Below are 21,401 nucleotides of genomic sequence, written 5' to 3'. Positions count from 1 at the left end.
CTTCTTTTTAAAGACTGAATACCACTCTATTGTATGTATAGTCCACATTTTCTTAATCCACTCATCAACTGATCAACATTCAGATTGTTTCCATGTCTTGGCTATTGTGAAAGTGCTGCAATAAACACAGGAGTGTTAACATCTCTTCAAGATCCAGGTTTTAATTCTTTTGATAAATACTCAGAAATGAGATTGCCAGATCATATGGTAATTCTCCTTTTTAATGTTTTCAGGAACTTCCATACTGTTTTCTATAAGAGCTGCATCAATTTGCATTTCCATTGCTAATACACTAGGGTTCCAATTTCTCCACATTTTTGCCGACACCTGTTGTCTTTTAATCTTTTATTTATTTTTTGTAATAGCCATCCTGGCAGGTTTGATTTATATTTTCACAATACTCATTATGATTTTGCTCTACATTTTTTTAATGATTTGTTATGTTCAGAGCACCTTTCATACACCTGTTGACCCATCTGTATGTCTTCTTTGGAAAGATGTTTATTCTGTTTTTGAATTGGATAATTTATTTATTTGCTATTGAGATGTACACATGCCTAATATATTCTGGAAACTAACTGCTAATCAGGTAGTTTGCAAGTATTTTTCCCATTCTGTAGATTGCCTTTTCATTCTGTTGATATCTTTCTTCACTGTTTAGAAGCTTTTTAGTTTGACACAATTTCCAGTCACCTATTTTTGCTTTTGTTATCTGAGCTTTCTGTGTTATAGCCATGAAATCATTTTGCTAGACCAAGGAGATAAAATTTTCCCCTATGTTTTCTTCTAGGAGTTTTACAATAGCACCATAAAGAATAAAATACTTAAGAAATAAACTTAAGCAAAAGTTTTTTTTTCTTTTTCTTTCTTTCTTTTTTTTTTTTTTGAGATAGTCTTGCTCTGTTGCCCAGGCTAGAGTGCAGTGGTGCCATCTCAGCTCACTGCAATCTCCACCTCCCAGGTTCAAGCAATTCACCTGCCTCAGCCTCCTAAGTAGCTGGAATTAAAAGTGCCTGCCACTGTGCCCAGCTAATTTTTGTATTTTTAGTAGAGACGAGGTTTTACCATGTTGGCCAGACTGGTCTCAAATTCCTGACCTCGGGATCCACCTGCCTCAGCCTCCCAAATTTATATGCTTTAAAATACAAACATTTATGAAAGAAATTCAAAAAGATACAAACAAATGGAAAAACATCTATGCTCATGGATTTGAATAATTAATATTGGTAAAATGTCATCCTACCCAAAACAATCCACAGATTCAATGCAAACCATATCAAAAATTTCAATGACTTTTTTTTTTATACAAAAATAAAACATTCTATAATTCATATGGAACCACGAAAGACTGTGAATATCCAAATCAATCTCGAGAAACAGGAATAAAGCTGGAGGGATCACATTGCCTGATTTCAAATATATTACAAGGTTACCATAATCAAAACAGTGTAATACTGGTATGAAGGCAGACATATAGACCGATGGCCCAGAATAGAGAGCCCAGAAATGAATCCACACATATATAGTCAACAGGGGTGCCAAGAACACAGTGGGCAAAGGATAAGCTATTCAACAAATAGTGTTGGAAAATTGGAAATCCACGTAGAAAAAATGAAATTGGACCCTTATCTTATACTATATCCAAACATCAAATCAAAATAGATTAAAGGCTTAGTTATAAGATTTTAAATAAATTTATAACTTGAACTGAGGGTTCCTTTTAATCTTGGGTTTATTCTCATTATTATTTTGATTTTTTATATTTCTAACTATTTTACAATTTAAGTCTTCTTAAAAACAATTTTGCCATCTGTGTTTATAAAAATGTGAATTGCCTAGTCATAATCTTTGCATAACTGTAATTGTTAACATTTCCTCCTTGCCACTTTATAAGTTTTTTTTTCACATTGTAGTTTTTAACATTTTATCTGTTACCTGCATTTCCAAAATTATTCTAAAACTCTAATTTGTGTAGTGACTCTGCTTGTGAATCCTTTGCTGTAGGAGAGCTGTTTGATTTTTTAGGCTCAGATACATCAGTCGTCGTGTTTTATAGTTTTGGAGCTTCTGTCTTTATAAAGGTCTCTACAACCCCTAGATTAAGCATACAGTTTTCCAAATTTTCTTTGAAATGTTTTTAGACTTTAACATATTGTCTTTGGTTATTCATAGACATTATTCCATATAAATTGAAAATAATTTTCCCTACTCTAAAAGTAAAATTTTGTTGACATCCAAGTAAGAACTATATTAAAATGCACTATTAACATGGGAGAAGTTTATATTTTAATATTGTGTTTTGGGAGAAGTTTGTATTTTAATATTATGTTTTTATATCCAAGGAAACGATCTATTTTATGTTTATAAATAAGGCTTGTTATTTTCCTTTATATAGTAATTAAACCCCTCCTGAATATTTACCTTTTTCCTGCTATTGTATATTGCTGTCGCTTTTTGTTAATTTTTAAATTTAAAGTTAAAAATATATTAAAACAGAATAATGGCCGGGCGCGGTGGCTCAAGCCTGTAATCCCAGCACTTTGGGAGGCCGAGACGGGCGGATCACGAGGTCAGGAGATCGAGACCATCCTGGCTAACACGGTGAAACCCCGTCTCTACTAAGAAATACAAAAAACTAGCCGGGCGAAGTGGCGGGCGCCTGTAGTCCCAGCTACTCGGGAGGCTGAGGCAGGAGAATGGCGTGAACCCGGGAGGCGGAGCTTGCAGTGAGCTGAGATCCGGCCACTGCACTCCAGCCTGGGCCACAGAGCGAGACTCCGTCTCAAAAAAAAAAAAAAAAAAAAAAAACAGAATAATATCAGATGTTACTATGCTGGCCTCAAAATAAATTAGATCATCTTCCTTTTTTATGAGTTTTAATGTTTCAAAGGCAACAAAGTAGATCAAGTGTGGCTACCAGGTAACTGCTCACTCCCCCTGGAGGTAAGGCGGTTGGCTTCTTTGCTGCTTGTTGCAATACCTGCTGGTTGTTTAAAAAGTGCCTAGTTTCTGGTTCTAGGTTCTGCAACTCTGACCCCCACTGCATGTGCAGGCATCCATCTGGGCTAATCACATTGCTTCTTTGGGACTTGGGGAAAAAATAATTCTTTTCGCTGACCCAGGAATCTTTTGTTATGTGCTGTGATTCATGAAAGAGCAACATATAAAACCATCCGTGGTTAAATTTACTCTTTAGTATTTTATTTTTTAAACACTATTTAGATAGATAGGCTTATTTTTTAGAATTTCCTTTTTGAAGGAGGCTGAGGCAGAGAATTGCTTGAACCTGGGAGGTGGAGGTTGCAGTGGGCCAATATTGTGCGACTGCACTCCAGCAGCCTGGGCAACAGAGAGAGACTCCGTTTCAAAAAGGAAAAAGAAAAGAAAAAAACCTTTTTGAATCGTTTGTTGTTAGTGTACATAAGTGCTACTGATTTTTGTATGTTGATCTTGTATCCTGCATCTTCACTGAATTCGTTTATTTGCCCTAACAGTTTTTAAATGGAGCCTTTAGGGTTTCTACATACAGGATTGTGTCATCTGCAAACAGGGGTAATTCTAATTTGGACGTCTTTTGTTTCTTTTTCTTGTCTAATTTCTCTGCGTAGGACTTACAGTGCTATGTTCAATAGAAGTGGCAAGGGTGAGCATCCTTTCCTTGTACCAGATCTTTGAGAAAAAGCTTTCAGTTTTTCTTCATGGATTATGATGTTAGTTGTGGGCTTTTCACAAGTGGCCATTATTCTGTTAAAGTTTGTTCCTTTTATATGTATTTTATTGAGAGTTGTCTTTCTTTCCATATAATTTTAGAACTCCTCGGGAATTTTATTTATTTATTTATTTATTTATTGAGATGGAGTTTTGCTCTTCTTGCCCAGGCTGGAGTACAGTGGTGTGATCAGCTCACTGCAACCTCTGCCTCCTGGGTTCAAGCAATTATCCTGCCTCAGCCTCCCAAGTAGCTGGGACTACAGGTGTGTGCCACCGTACCCGGCTAATTTTTTGTGTGTTTTAGTAGAGACAGGGTTTCACTGTGTTGCCCGGGATGGTCTTGAACTCCTGACCTCAGGTAATTTGCCGGCCTCGGCCTCCCAAAATGCTGGGATTACAGGTGGTGAGCCACTGCACCCGGTCGGGATTTTTAAAATATAGACAATTATGTCGCCTTCAAAAAAGAGGCAGTTACATTCATTGCTTTGCAATCTGTATGTCTTTTATTTCTCTTTCTTGCCTTACTGTGATAGCAGAGCTTCCAGAGCTGTCTTGCACAGCACGGAGGAGAGCAGGAAAGCTTTGTCTTCCCAGTCTATGGAGAAAGCATCGGTTTTTATCTTAAGTGTGATGTAGCCGTAGGTTTCTGCAGATGTTCTTTATCAAGTTGAGGAAGTTCCCATCTGTTCTTTATCTTCTCATAGTTTTTATCATGCATATCTTTGAATATTGTCAAATACTTTCTGTGACAAATAATATACTTTTTATTCTTTAGATTATTAGTGGGATTATTTTCAGAATACTGAAAATTATACTACCTTTTATTGTTGTTACATTTCGTTTTGCAAGTCATCCACCAGAGAAAAAAGTGATGTTTTAACTTTTATCCTAGACTTAGTAATAATTTGTGCTTAAGGACAGACCTCAAGGAAAAGACAGCATATGACTGTCACCCATGTTAAGTGAATATATGTTTGGTAATTAGCATCAGGACTCAGGTGAAAACTTGTGCAGGTGACCTAGTTGTTAAGAGCATGTGCTGAGGTTCAGAGTACCTCTGTTTCTTCTTTGGTTAAAGGGACAGGACAGTTTGCATGAGGCTGCAGGGAGGACTTTTTGCATTAATACATTTCCTACTCTTATTGCAGAACTATAGAAAGGTTTCAGTAAAACTACTGTTACTTTTTATCATTTTGTATGTTTAAGCTTTTAAAAATGACAAATACTTCCTGAATGCTGCAAAATGATTTGATCTCAGCTGATTCTGAAACACACACACACACACACACACACACACACAAAGAGATCTATCCCAACAGGGGGTCTCATAAAACTACAAGGAGTTTTTGAAATTTTCTATCCTGAGGCCATGGTGCAGACACTCTCTCTGACAAGGAGAAGTGACACTCTTACTAAACTAGAAAGTGGGTTTCTTCAGACTTCACCACTGCACAATGTACCCACATAACAAAACTGCACTTGTAGCCTCAAATTTATACAAATAAAATGAAAGTGGATTTCTTGTTATCACTTGGCAATTCCTTTGAGTATTTAATAATCTATACAATTATCTATTTGATACAGCATTTTCTTGGAGAATAAAATTTTATTAACAGATATAAACTACTGCAGCTTAACATTTATCTAAAAATAATTTTCATTACAAAGTAATAAACTTTCTTGTTTATGATTTTCACGTTCTTTTTTATCCCGATCAGCATGTGTCATGAAGTTGAGACAATTAAAAAAAATCTTGCCATTATTTCTCAAACACTTCAACTACTACTTTCAAGCAGACTTAGATCTATACATAAAACGTAGTTTTAAAAAAGAAATAATACTTTCAAGTTGGTCATATTTAAAGTAGTTGAAAACCATTTGTTAGAAATTCAAATAAAAGCATTCTTCTATATTAACATTTGTATCTAACTTCAGCCACGTTGTCAGGAAATTCTTCTTTGGGAAGTTAAGAACATTTTATCCTAATGAAGAGCCCTACATTTCCCAAAAATCTTATACGAACCATAAAACCAACATTAAGAACCCTTCACATTTCAGACTTTCGCGTGTGAAATTCAGACATGAGAAGAAACAGTCTTTGTTGGCAAGAGGATTCTGTGTGTTCAAAAAATTTTAAAAAACAGAATAGAACCTTGTCTTTTGGGGTTATACTAATCCTAGTTCCTTAATTGGTATGCCAAATAAGCCATTTCTCCCCACTGGTAATTGATAATGGGAAAGTTCAAAGTTAGAAATACAGAAAGTATCTGTTTATATTAAAAATAATTGCAGTGTTCAGTTTAAATTATGGATTGGAATTCTCACTGTGATTTATTGAGACCACTACTTGTCATTTTCCATTAAGAATGCTATTAATGACCCTAATTTGATGCTTATATTTTGAAATTATCGTAGTTAAAATAAAATTATGATCCTATTTCTTGATAAATGTTTTTAGTGAGAATAAATTGTATAATAACTAAATATTCAAAATAGTTTCCCTAAAGTTATGCTTCACAAATACATGCATTTTAATTTCAACTTTTTGACTCAACAAGAACGGAGTACAGCTTTCTACAGATGTCTATATTTTAGGGTATCTAGATATCTATGGAAGAGACTAATATGGTAGCAGTAGCTGTGATGAGCAGATTCTGGTATAGGTTTTACATGATGTATAGACTGGTAACAAATGTCCACAGGGCACTCTAAGGCAGGATGGCAGAATAAGGGTTAGGGCCTCAGGGATAGGTTTTTGCCATCTTGTAACCTTTCCATTTGTCCTACAGATGTGTGGTAAGCTCATACAGTAGCATTTCAGAGAAAACCAAGTAGGGCCTTGATAATTTCAAATTTAGCAATAAAACAGTATTCTAAAATGACTCTGAAGGGGGAGTGCTCAGTTCACTAAAAGAACATGTGGTAGGCTCAGCCTTCTGCTGAATCACCTATATTGAAAGATGGGACCCTCACAATACAACTTTAAGTCTGGTTCTTCATTATTGTTCATGACACTAGGTCAACATCTAACATTTCCTCTCAAGCCACTGAACAGTGGCAATGATTTTAGTATTGTCATTTCCGTTAAGAAATAATGAATATCACTTCATCATTCTGAAAGCATTCTATAATAGGATGGTGTAAGAATTTAGTTCTTCAAACAGCAGTTATTGTAAGATATAATTTTTCTTTACTAATTTTTAATATATCCTTGATAATGCACTAGATTTCTATTATACTTGAATCTACTCTAGTTCATTGATATATTTTTATTCACTTCCACATTATTTTTAAACAAAAAACATCTCATTTTGGTACAGTTTTAGATTTAAAGAATAATGCAAAAGTAATACTGAGTTCCTATATAGCCTATATCTATCTTCTCCTATTAGTAACATCTTACATTAGTATGATACATTTGTTAAAATTCATGAATTAGTATTGATAAATTTTTACTAACTAATCACCACAATTTATTAAATTTTCCTTAGTTTTTACTTAGTGTCCTCTTTTGGTTTCAAGATCTCATCAAGATACCATATTACATGTATGCATCATGCCTTCTTAGCTCCCTCTTGGTTGGGACAGTTTTCCAGGCTTTCCTTGTTTGTAATGACCTTGAAAGTTTTGATCCATCCTGGGCAGGTATTTGTGGAATACAAATACAAATACCCATTCCTTCATCGGGATGTGTCTGATGTTATCCTCATGGGTTTATAGGTTGTTAGGATGAAGACCACAGAGGTAAAGTGTTATTTTTGATCACATCATATCAAGGGTAGATTCTATCAACATGATTTATCATTGTTGATCTTCACTTTGGTCACCTGGCTGAGGCAGTGTCTATCAGTTTTCTCCACCATAAAGTTGTTTTCTGCCGTCCATTTCTATCCTATTCTCCTAGAGACGAAGTCACTATGAACAGCCCCCGCTTAAGGCACAGGGAGTCATGCTCCACCTCCTGTGGATACAGCATCTACATAAATTATTTGTAATTTTCTGCATGGGATATTTTTCTGTACTCTCCTATGTATTTATTCATCAGTCATTGCTAAAGCATGGACTCATAAATGTTCATTTATAATTTGGGTTATAAGCCTTTGCTACTTTATCACTCAAATTGTTCCATCTTTGGCCATTGGGATCTCCTGTGTCCCTCAGACATACAGCAGCATTTTTGCGGTGCTTCCTTCCTTTCTGGCACTACAAGATGCTACAAGATGCTCTGGGTTCATCTCGTGTATTTCATGCCCCAGTTCTAGAATCTACCATTTCTCCAAGAAACACTGGTTCCTGTTACTAAAAACCAAGAAAGATCTGGATGCTAGATGTACTTGGGAGTTTTATTTTAAAATTCTAAATCTTTATGGCCTTTAAATAAAAGTTTAAATGCTTTTGTTAAGGCAACCCAGTGGGGAGAATGTTTTGTTTGCACAGAGGCTTGTGTAATGATGAGGGGCTCTGACTGTAGCACCTGGTCAGGAGTAGGGCACTGCTCTGTTACCACACTTACTGTCTGGAACACCCTGGTCCTCTGTTGTGCATAGACCAACAAAGCTCAACGAATCATACTTCAAAATTTCCAGATAGTATATAAACACAAGTACTGCTGAATTTCAATTATGTTTATGAGTTTCTGAATGAATAATATCAATATGTTATACAGACTGACATTTATAAACTAAGAACTTGAGATGATGGGACACAGAACTCAAATGTACTGTTCAAATAATACACCTTTTCTATTAAAATAATACACCTTTTCTATTAAAATGCTCTTAAGTATCAGGATGTAAAGCAAAGCTTTGCTTTCAATTGGGCCATTGGTATATATTCTGTGATCTATGAGGGCAAGGACATTCAGGTGATACCAGGATAAATGAGGTAGAAAAGTGTCATGGAGAAGCAAAGATATTTAGACAAAATTTTAGGAATATATATTTACTCTAACTTCCAAGAATATAGAAATTTGAAAAAGTATAATCTTGTACACTTTATAATATTCTCAAGCCTAGTTTATTTTAAAACCAACAGAAAGTTAAATGGAGAGTAGATTATAATGGTGTAAATCAGAAAAGCCATCTGTATAAATACATAAAATTGCATTAAATGATTTTCTACTGTAATATGGGATTCAAGACTATAATCAGATGGAAAGGAACAATATACTGAATGATTAAGTTATTAACTGAACATGAATTTTAGGTCAATATCTTTCCAAACACAACATAAATAAGATTTTCACATAAAGAAATATAACCATATATCATTCTTTAATAAATTAATAGGCTCCAGTATTTCCTATACATTCACAATATTGCTCACTACAATTTGAAAATGTAAAGTAATTGGGAAAATTAGAAACTTAAACGTTACCTTTTAGTTATTTTAAATACCAGTTTTAATATGAGAGATTAAGAGCCCAGAGGAAAATAAAGTGGTTTACCAGTTTTAAGAGAGTGGACAGGAAGGCAGAAAAATCATTGGATGATATTATATTATACCAGCAAGGCTGGGACAGGGTGTATTACAAAATGGGAATTTATATCAATTAACAGGCTTCTGTGCAACTCCAAAATGTCGATTTTAAATGATGAAATGAGGTCAGATTGCAAGTGAAGAGAAATATGTCAGGACAGATGGATAAAGGCATGCAAGAAAAGAGGAACACTGAGATAAATTCCAGTGCAGTTTAGCCATACTAAGATAAGGTCGGTGAGAGGTGTGAGCAATTTCAGTTAGGCAAAGGGACATTATCGGTTTTAGAATAATATAACCTGGTATTAACGACATCCATAAACAAAGTATACAAAACTAGAAGGACCATTTTACTTTTTAAAAATACTGAATAAAATTTCTCCTAAAGACCTAATCATTAGTTTAAGTTCACATCTTGCAAACCCTTGGTACTTTCAGCTAACATCCATTATAAAACAAATGCACCAGTGCATTGAGCAAAATCTTTAAAAAGTGGTAAGCCAACTAATATATTACACACCACAGGGATTCCGATATGAAAAATACTGCAAGTTCAAACTATAAACTGCCTTGTGTCTCAATAATGTCAGAGTGCTTTATGAACTGAGATGCTAAAATTCAATCTGAAATGTATTTACTCGCAGTACTGACAATCCATGAAAGCAACAAATAGCTCAAAGTTCTGTTTTGTGCTGTCTCAGGACTGGGGCTTTGCTCTGCCATGCTTTTGCACAGCACCCTGATTCCTGCCCTACCAAATGCCTAGAGACACACTGGGCAAGAACCAGAATATTGGTCATACACCCGAACAATACCTGCCAGGTATTGTTTACTTAATTCTCAAAACTTGAATGGAAACCCCAACAGGCAGACCACCTGGGAGCCAAATCCAGACACAGACATGTAACAACAGGCACCAAAACATCAGTGGAAATCAACATGTGGAGCTTCTGAATGAAGTCTTCTACAGCACATTCTCATTACAGGAGGCCATCCTGTTCAATAGTGTTTCTTAATCCACCTGGGCCATTGTCTCATAAGCAGCTCAATTTCCTCAAGGGGTAGATGGCCAATAATAGCTTACCTGACTCACAGGCAAATGTCTTCGACGTTTCATCGTGAAAGATAATTGCCACCGCATGCTTCTTTGTCTCTCGGGGCAGTCTGGTTATATTTTTGATATTGTGCAGTTCAGTTACCTTGAAAGAAAAAATATTTTTAACTTAGTATATAGTATGTATGCTAAATGTTGGAGTGCTGAAACAAAATAAGTTATCACAGTCTTACATGGATTTCCATTGAATATTTGTAAACATTTTAAATTGACTTTAGCCAAAAACAGTAAAGAACAAAACAAAATGCCTTCTATTATGCCCTTAACTTTGGTCACAGACTATATTATTTGCTGCATTTTGAAATGATCTACATATTATGTAGAAGGGTTCTATGGACTTTGCGCTTTTATTAAAAGTATATACCTGGCAAATAATAGCAGTTGTGGTATACAGACGATTCTCATTAAATATCTGTGGAATATTGGTTGTATTTAATATCTCCCCTCTCTTAATTCTCACCCATCATGCAAATTTCCTGTAGGCCTATGGTCCTGAGGTAACTGACACATGTCTGTCAACAAAGTGACTGGAGAGCAAGTCCATTGCTCCCAAAGTTACATTTTAGAGCAACAGACTTGTTCTCCAGAAGAATGCTCATAGTGTTCACAGACCCATATACCACTTCTCCCACCAAAGCCCATCCAAGATTGATGCACCCAGGTTAACAACTCTTTATTTATTGGGCAATTAACAAATATCTACTAGCTTTATGTATTTTGGATGTTGACTACTTATTGGTACAAGTTCTGCTACAACTTGTGCATCTTTAATTTTCTCCACAGTCAACAGAAACAAATGTATATTTCCTCAACAACTCTGCAAACACAACGTTGCAATAATATTCAATGAGTTAATTTTTAAAAATCTACTTTTCAAGGGGCTGAATTTTTTCTTCTCATTTATAAGATTTCTTATTTCTAGATCCATACTGTTAACAGAAAGAAGACAGAATTAACTAGCATAGTAAACAGCAAATTAATATCCTCTTTTATGACAACCTATAATATTATATCTATCATTATATGATATAATGAATTCATTACCTTTTGACTATGCTTTAATTTCTCTTCTCCAAATGTAGAATTTTCACAGGATATAACTAGCTTTTTCAAGGCTATTTTGCTGATTAATGTTTTTATAAACACAATAATTAAACACATGCATATTTTTATACACATTTGCATATTATAGTTATATAAAATATATAATACAAATATAATCAATATTTAATATTCCTTAGGATCTATTTTTCTAAGAAAATAATATTTTATTATCTCTAACATTAAATGTGGTTAGTACTTAGCAAGCATTTATACCTCTATTTAACATGACAATATGTAAACTAGACTAAGATCCCCAATAAAAACACACGAAAAAACTAAAAATCACAGGCAAGGAATCTATAATGTGGATGGAAATGAGCAAGTGGATATGTTGGAATGGAGACTGCAGAGAGTGGCTGAAAGTTACTTGTCAAGGAAAATCACCCAAGTCATCAGGTATTTTTTTTAAGTTACAGTTGATCGTCTTTATTTGTGGTTTCTATAGTTGTGAATTCACCTACTGCAAAAATGTATTTACAACCCCAAAATAAATATGCATGCACATCTGTGGTCATTTGTAGACATGTGCATGTACACAGAGGTGAAAACTTTGTCTCCAGATGTGCACGCTTCCAGGTGAGGTTGAGCAGGTGATGCTGTGTCTTAATGTGTTCGTGGTCATACTGTAGACACATGTCGTTTTCATGCTCTGCTTAGAGCCATGACTTTTGCATTTTTTGTGATTTTTCTTGTTGACTTCACTTTTAAAAATGGCTCCCCAAGTGCAGTGCCAACTGTCTAGTGTTCCTAAGTTAAAGAGGACTGTGATAGCCCTTATGGAGAAAATACATGTGTTAGATAAGATTTATTCAGCATGAGTTACAGTGCTGTTTGCCCTAAGTTCATTGTTAGTAATCAGATATCTTTAAAGAGCAACAATAAAACAAGGTAATATAATGATCAGTTAACAAAAGTGTTGTGATTAGAGGTCATTAATTCATTCATGGTTTGCAACTCAATGTTTGCAGAGGTTTTATAGTCCATAACTACAATGAATTATGAAAATCAACTATATGCCTTAGAGATTGTTTTAGGGTTTACCATAAATATTTTAACATATCAGAATTAGCTTTAGATTGATATTAATTTTGTGCCAGTGAAATATAGAAATCTCATATCTACATAGCTTTTTCCCTTATTGCGATATTATTTTTATACATATTACATCTATTAATATAAATGTTACAAACTCATTACATTATATTTATAATTTTAGTTTATATAATTTTTATCTTTTAAAGAAGCTGAGAGAAGAAAAGAGACCAAGTGTATATATATTACTTTTTTACATTAACATTTTCTTTATCATTTCTGGATCTTTTCTTTTGTTCCTATTGACTTGAATTACTATCTGAAGTCATTTCCATAGTCCAATACAGCTTTGCTCCCACACCTCCTTTGTATTGCTATTGGTAAATATATTAGAACTCTATATGTTATAGGCCTAAAAGTACATTATATACATATTGTTTTATGTAATTGCCTTTTAAGTCAGTTCGGAGGGGAAAAATATGCATTTATATTGTCTTTTATAATTACTGATACTGTTTTTTGATATGGTTGGGCTGGGATCACTTAGTATTTCTTGTAAGGCACGTCTGTGAGTTTTAGTCTGTCTCCCGATACCTTTATTTCATCTTATTTTTTGAAGAATACAAGATTCTTTGTGGATGTGTTTTTTGTTTTTTTCTTTTTTCCCTTTAAGCACTTTGAATATACTTCCCACTGTCTTCCAGTCTACAATGTTTTTAGTGAGAAGTCAGATGCTAATCTTATCGGGGTTCCTTTGTAAGTGAAGAGCAGTTTTTCTTTTGCTGCTTTCAAGATACTCCATTAGTCTTTATCTTTCAGTATTTTTACTATGACATGCCTGATCATATATCAATTTGCATTTATCCTACCTTGAGTTAACTGAGCTTCTGGATGTGGAATGACAGTGGTTTAATCAGGACTCCCTTTCACTCTTTCTTTCCATGACCACACCCAATTATTTAGCTCCACTACTTGCAGGCCGATGTCTTTATTTATTAAAAAAATATCCTGTGGGCAAGTATCACTTCACATATTGGGCCAATCCAATTTGGGATCTTTTAAAGTAATAGTTCCTGAGGTCATTGTTTGACATTGGTGCTAAATCCAGATGGGCTCCTCCCAGCTGTCTATGTTCCAGGTCCTGTCCAGCAAACTTGCTGACCTACAGTTTAGCTTGTATCTCTCATATACCTATCATTTTCTCCCAATTGCTTTTTATCACAACCTCTGTGCTTTTGCATAGTGTCCTTATGCTTAAACTTTTCCACACCCTGTTGAAAATGAAGTCAGGTGTTTTTGGAAAGAGACTGAGAACTCTGTCTTATGGTCAGCTTTATTCATCTAGGGCAAAAATCACTAAGCCTTGTGTCTTAGTTAGGGTTCTCTGGAGAAACAATCAGTAGTAGGGGTCTTCAAAAGGTTCACAGAAAATGCATATTATGAAAAAATATGCATGGATTAAAAATTTTTTACACCAAAATAATAATCTCATAACTCATAAATTCACATAAACTCATCAACTCTTGTTATAACATATCTAAATAGACTCTAGTTTGAGGCACTAAGAAGGCTAAGACATCAGTTTGAAAAGGACTCCTATCAGAGCAACATGAATTCTGCTAAAATTGAAGCAAAGACAAACATCAAACTTAGGGTAAAGCTTGAGTGGAAGAATGATGAAATTATTGATGCTTCACAAAAAGTTTATGGGAAACAATGTCGAAAGAAATCAGCAGCTTACAAATAAATAAGTCAATTGAAGAAGAGACAAGATGATGTTGAAGATGAAGCCCTCAGTAGCAGATCATCCACATCAATTTTTGAGGGAAAAAAATCATCTTGTTCTGGCCTTAATTAAGAAAGACCAACAATTAATGGCAGAACAATAGCCAAAACCACAGACATCTCAACTGGTTCAGCTTATACAAGTCTGACAGAAAAATTAAAGTTGAACAAATTTTCCACTCAATGGATGCCAAAACTGTTGTGCTTAGATTAGCTGCACAATTGTTTTTCAAATTCTGTGAGAAATGACATTGGTAATTTGATAGGGATTGCATTGAACCTTTAGATTGCTCTGGGTAGTATGATCATTTTAACAATTAAGTCTTCCAATCTGTTAACATGGTGTGGCTTTGCATTTGTTCAATTCTTTCATCAGTGTTTTGCTGTTTTCCTTGTAGAGGTCTTTCACCTCCTTGGTTAAATTTGTTCCTAGATATTTTATTTTATTTTTTGAGATATTGTAAATGAGATCACCTTCTTGATCTCTTTTTTAATGGTTCATTATTGGTGTGTAGAAATGCCACTTCTTTTTGTATGTTGATTTTGTATCCTGCAACTTTACTGAATTTATCAAATCTAAATCCACTTTGGTAGAGTCTTTAGGTTTTTCTTTTTCTTTTTTTTCTTTTTTTTTTTTTTTTTTTAACATGTAAGAGACACAGTATCACTATATTACCTAGGTTGTTCTTGAACTCCTGGCATCAAGTGATCCTCCTGTCTCAACCTCCCACCTGCTAGGATTGCAGGTGTGATCCACTGTGTGAGGCCAAAATATACATTTTTCAGAATATAAGATCATCTTATCTGCAAAGAGGGACAATTTGACTTCTTTTCCAATCGGGATGCCTTTTATTTCTTTTCTTTTCCTTTTTTTTTCCTGTTTGCTCTGGCTAGGACTTCTACTGCTATGTAGAATAGGAGGCGTGAAAGTAGGTTTCCTTTTGTTTTGTATCAGTTATGAGAGGAAAGGCTTTAGGTTAGAAATTAATATATCTGTTATTTATATTTGTTTTCTCCCTACTTGTAATTATCTCATTTAAAATTATCTTAAAAAAATTAAAATGTGTAATATGGGTGATTTTAAGTAAAATAAACTTAGAGGTTTGCTTATATATATATAAATACATATATTTGTATATGCAGGTATCTGTGTGTGTGTATATGTGCATGTGTGTATGTGTGTACATGTATGTGTATACAATTTGCTATCTGTCCATCCATCTATCTGAAAATATTCATTTTCCCCTTCAGAAAAAACAAAAATAAAAACCAATGTCTTACAGCTTCTGAGAACTGATACCCTGGAGAAAAATAAGATTTTTAAGAAGAGTGATATTCACATATTGTATTTTAAGCACATTAAAGCGTGTTCTGAAATAAAGCTTAACTTTTTAATGTTTAATTAATGGAATCAAGTGACATTTAAAACAAATTTCATTAAAACAAAATAAATTGAAGTTATGTTTGAAAAGATATACTGTTTTCAAATGCTACTAATTCTACCTGAACAAAGGATCTTCATGAAAATTATGTGTTGCTTAATAATTTACATCAAAAGGTAAACGCAAGAATGATATACTGTTAAACTACATTACATATAATAGCTAGCAGTACCATATTATGAAAACATTTATAAATCTGTTTGAAAGGCCGGGCGCGGTGGCTCAAGCCTGTAATCCCAGCACTTTGGGAGGCCGAGGCGGGTGGATCACAAGGTCAGGAGATCGAGACTATCCTGGCTAACATGGTGAAACCCCGTCTCTACTAAAAATACAAAAAAAACTAGCCGGGCGCGGTAGCGGGCGCCTGTAGTCCCAGCTACTTGGGAGGCTGAGGCGGGAGAATGGCGTGAACCCGGGGGGCGGAGCTTGCAGTGAGCCGAGATCGCGCCACTGCACTCCAGCCTGGGAGACACAGTGAGACTCCGTCTCAAAAAAAAAATAAAATAAAATAAAATAAAATAAATAAATCTGTTTGAGAATCTTTTCCAAAGGTTTTTACTTGCAAACATAAAAGAATATTAGAACAGATATTGTGATTTCTATTTTTTGTCCTCTTATAATAAAAATTGACAAAATAAGCTAATGGGTAGCCTAACAAAATGCAGCAAACCCCAGGGATTTTCTAACTTCAGTGCCTTAGGCAATCTGACGGATGATGTAGTTCAAACAAAGTGTTTGCTCTTCTGTAAAATGCAGACAGCTTCTTCAAGCCCACATTGTTACACTAGTTTTTAGAATCATGCAAGGGTTTTCATTGTTGATCAACAGTGTGATGTTATCCACTTCAGTGTGTACCCTAAGAAATTAAACAGATACCAGAAAAGAAAAATACTAATGAAGAGTATCAAATTCTACTTTTCTTTCTCTTTTTTTTCCTCTTAAGAGACAGGGCCTTGTTCTGTGGCCCAGGCTGGCATGAAGTGGTGAGATCATAGCTCACTGCAGCCTCAAACTCCTGGGTTCAAGCAATCCTCTTGCTTCAGCCTTCCAAGTAGCTGGGACTACAGGTGTGTGCCACTATGCCCAACTAATTTTTTTAATTTAATTTTTTTGTAGAAATGGGGTCTCTCTATGTTACACAGTCTGGCCTTAAACTCTCGGCCTCAAGCTATCTTCCAGCCTTGGTCTCCAAGAATGCTGGGATTGCAGGCATGAAATCCATCATGCCACTGTGCCTAACCAAATTCTACTTTTAAAAAAATTTTAAACCATGAAAATGTAGGACAAGATCTAGTATATTTGAATATCCTATCTTCATTTCTTTTTTTACTGTCAATACTATATGGATTGACTACCATGGAAAACTCTGTATTTACTTACATAAAGAAAGCTTTTAAAATAATTTATAAAATGTTCTAAAATTATGTTTTCATTAGTCAAAACCTGTCAACGTAACATAAAAAATTATCAAAATTTATTAAAATTGTGAAATCCTTGAGCTTTTCAATAATATCAGTAAATTATTGCATCATTAAAAAATTAATATGTACTTTTAAATTGATTTTTCACATGGCTGTAAAAGCATGAAGTACTGATTAAAGTTTAATGAAAGCATTAAACTTAAGTATTTTAAATATGAAGTTGACTGAATTGAACTGAAGGAAAAATTACTTGAAAATAATTCAGGTTGTTCATGTCCAAATCAATAAATTCCATGATGAAAAATTTAAAATATTAAGGTCTGATAAATGAGAAGACTAATGCCTAAGTATAAACTTACCTAAATGACAACACTGCTAATAGCTGTTATTTAATTGTCATTTTAAAGAGAAATCCCTAAGCAATTCATGGTGCTAGTAGAGACAAAGATGAAACACATGACCTTGTTTTTGTAGGATTCATAATTTATTTGGAGTGGGAAAATAAAAAATAACTCTAGTAAACCCTATGAAAGAAGGAAAAATCAGAATTAAGGGAACAGAGAGGAAGAAAGATCTTTATCTGACTTTGTGGGTTCTGCCACTTCTTTGTAGACATGACACTTTGATTTTAAAGGGTAAGTTTAAAAAAAGAAAAAAGAAGAACAAAAGCCACCAACTCCCAAACCTTACTCTTACCCAACTTTATTCATGTGGGTTATATCCGTTAATGATTCCCATAAGAGATATTAGAACTTATACATTCTTAAATATTTTTTATTATGTGTTTTAAAAAAACAAATTAATACCAACACAAATAGCATTTTAAAATGAAAATAATAGTATGAAGAGTGGCAATGTTTTTGCATTTTTCCAAAACTCATACATCTGGCTTAATACAACACAGCCTAATACTCACATCTGCTTCTGAATTTAATGTTTAATATGTTCTTTTGATTAAAAATATGAAGAAAATAAGGCCTTATACAGACATGAACTACTCAATTAACCTATATTAGTCTCCTTCGATTCTTTCTCCAAGCTCAGCAAATGTTTTATTGAAGGTTATTGCGACAGGGAGTCTAATACCAGGTCACATGCTTTTCCTACTCTTAAAATTCATAGGTCTAGTTTCAACTTTTAATGAGTCTTTTATTCATCGTGGTTTTGTATCATCTTGGACTGATCATTGGGAAAATACTGATTTACTCAGTTATGCAAACTTTCTAAATATTGACATTATTTTATTATACATATTTAAAAAAATATTTAATATCAACCTTAGTCTCTTCAGAAAAGTCGTTTTGAGAAGTTGTCAAGTTCAAAAATGCAGATACAAGATTTCCAAATTTTAACTTTCACTTGCAAGCTTAAATTTTCAGTAAGTACCCAGTTGTTTTCCTTGATGAGACTCCCTTAGTTCATTTTTGAGAACATATGTGACAAATACCAAAATCTGAACGACCACAGTTTGTCAGTCATTCTTCCATTAAAATAGCTTCTTTTTTTTTTTCCTTAACTATTAGGCTTGTGACTTCAACCATCGCACATGTGCTCTGCTCAAGACAGCCATCACACGTCAGTACACAGCAGAAGTGACCTATGAGTTCTATTTATTTTGTCAAGTAGAATATTAAAAAGACACACTTGGAAGTGTAGACTTAAAATTAGTATTTTTAACTACTTCGTCAAGGACATTCTTAAGTAAAATGAAATAAAATTGGCATGTTTATTTGTGTGTTTACTTATTTAGGTAACTGCATGATTGTAAAACATGTAACTGCTACTATTGTTTGGAGCCACTGCCTTGATGAATACTATAGTTTTAATTAATATTGCAAATGCACCAAAACAGAGTGGAAATGAAAACAAGTAGGAAAGACAGGTAACATAGAAGGATTATGATGAAAGGGTGTTGTTTCACAGACCACTCTGAGATCCACTACTCAATGTATAACCTCCTCCTGGACCCACAACATCTGTTCTGTCATGAAGTTTTGTCAGTTCTACTTGAACATTCTCCTACCTATTCCTTCCTCTTCACATTAATGACTCATTTAAACCCTCACTCTTTCTCTTCTGAAATAGTTTCATTATTTTCCCATCAGCCTACATGCTCCTCACCTTTCATTATCTTGATCACACTGTTTCAGACTAATATTTCTTAACCATACATCTAATCTTTTTTTTTTTTTTTTGAGATGGAGTCTCGCTCTGTCGCCCAGACTGGAGTGCAGTGGCCGGATCTCAGCTCACTGCAAGCTCCACCTCCCGGGTTTACGCCATTCTCCTGCCTCAGCCTCCCGAGTAGCTGGGACTACAGGCGCCCGCCACCTCGCCCAGCTAGTTTTTTGTATTTTTAGTAGAGACGGGGTTTCACCGTATTAGCCAGGATGGTCTCGATCTCCTGACCTCGTGATCCACCCGTCTCGGCCTCCCAAAGTGCTGGGATTACAGGCTTGAGCCACCGCGCCCGGCCCATACATCTAATCTTGCCCCTCAAGGACTTAAGCCTATTTAGTAACATCTTAAAAATGAAATTTTCACTCTTTAGCAAGAACTAGGAGGCTTTCCATGATTTAGTTGCTACCTGCACATCTAATCTCATCATCTTTTTCCAGCTCTCAACACAAGCTAAGTTCCAGCCATATACAACATCTTTCAATTGTCCTGAATAAAAAGCATGCTATTTAAAGGTTATGAAACTTTTCACAAAATAATCCACTTGGACTATCCTGATCTCGCATTTATTAAGATCTAGGCATTTATTAAGTGATTATTCCTTTCATAGCCTATGGGAGAAGAAAAGACTGAAGAATAGGATTTATTCTCTTGGGGTATATGCTGTAAGAGGGAGGGCATATTTAGATATTTTAGGAGTTATAAATAGAAGAACAAACATCAGAGAGAAGCTTTGCTTCAATTTTAGTTCAAAAGGTTAATAAGATTTATTTGTTCCACCATTACTACCATTTAAGTGGAGGTATATGATATGGGCTTAAGGACTTAGCAATATTTTTTCCAGTTAAGCCCAAGTCTTTCAGTTATTTTATTTGCATGCTTGGTAACATTTGGAATACATAAATTATATCTGTGCATTTTAAAAACATCACGCTATTTATTTTATGCATCTTTTCTTTTAGCCTAACTGTGCAAATTAAGTGGAATATTACCACTCAATGCAGATCTTACTCACTACAATTGCATTTACACTATTTACCACATACATAAATAGGCAAAACCCCATATTTACTATAATTATTATTAGTTTTAATGTGCCTCTTTTCAGCTTGCATCGTGACAATTGAGATTAGATTATCTGCCCATTAAAGCACTAACATTCTTTCTTTAAACCTATCTTTTGAAAAGTGAAATTACTTTCTAGATTTTTTTCAAGTACAGTTAAATGAATTAGAACATAAATTTTACTATTCTTAGTAATCTCACTACTAATTCTTATTAATCTGAGTATTTTACTAATCTTCTATGGTTGTTTTAATTAAGTCACAAATTTTACTTTTGAGAGTAAAATAGTACCTTTTAGGAGCAAGTTTAATAAAACTTCACTTTATTAGGATGGAAAATATTTATTTTCTACTAAGAAAAGAAGATGAAAATTTTACTGCATTTTCATTATTAGAATAAATGTAGGTTAACCTCTCTATGCTTGAATCCTAAGCTTTCATAGCAATTTAAATATTCATATTACCTCATACATTATATGCTTCAATATCTGGATCATGAAATTTGCATAGAAATTTTACTATTGCTTTTTTCCAACTAAATTTATATCAATTTTCCAGCAGCTGCTTCCTTATATTTGCCTCCTGTTGCTGATAAAAATGAATGTGTACAACGAAAGAAATCAATTTAATTCATTCTTAAAGCTACCTGTGACAGACATGCGCTCTGACACAATTCCTCCATAGCTCACCACTTGACTCTCCTAATATGTTTATTATTAACTACTAGCTTAATCTTTTACATCTTTGACATAAACCACGTTATGAACTGCCTCATCTAAAAATGAATAATTATATCAATATAATTATAGCCATAATTATAATTAACCATAATACTCATTCCATTGGCTGTCTACTCAACATCCAGCTCCTAATTCCTTAATTCTTATCAGAACCTGATTTTGTTCCATTATTTGCCCCTCCAACAAGCAGCCCGTGTGTGTCCTGGTGGGACTCTCTCAGTTCTAGTATCTCGGTACAACTCCATTATTCCAAGGGTAAAGTTTCCTTGCTTGTGATTAGTTTAGAAATGTGAATATGAGCCACATATGGCTAATGTGATGTGAATAGAAGT

At 34.3% G+C, this 21,401-nt stretch overlaps 1 protein-coding gene across 1 annotated transcript in view; it reads right to left on the bottom strand.

Moving 5' to 3' along the window:
* DOK6 (docking protein 6) overlaps positions 1-21,401 on the bottom strand; it is a 435,864-nt gene that overhangs the window by 232,462 nt on the left and 182,001 nt on the right. Inside the window, exon 3 of the mRNA XM_025365197.1 lies at positions 10,274-10,388. Within this exon, the coding sequence (XP_025220982.1) occupies positions 10,274-10,388 (115 nt within the window). The remainder of the gene's footprint in view (positions 1-10,273; positions 10,389-21,401) is intronic.

Source organism: Theropithecus gelada, chromosome 18 (assembly GCF_003255815.1).
Source record: "Theropithecus gelada isolate Dixy chromosome 18, Tgel_1.0, whole genome shotgun sequence".
Lineage (NCBI taxonomy): Eukaryota > Metazoa > Chordata > Mammalia > Primates > Cercopithecidae > Theropithecus > Theropithecus gelada.
The sequence above is the reverse complement of the archived record's forward strand: the minus strand, read 5'-3'. Positions and strand labels throughout refer to the sequence as shown.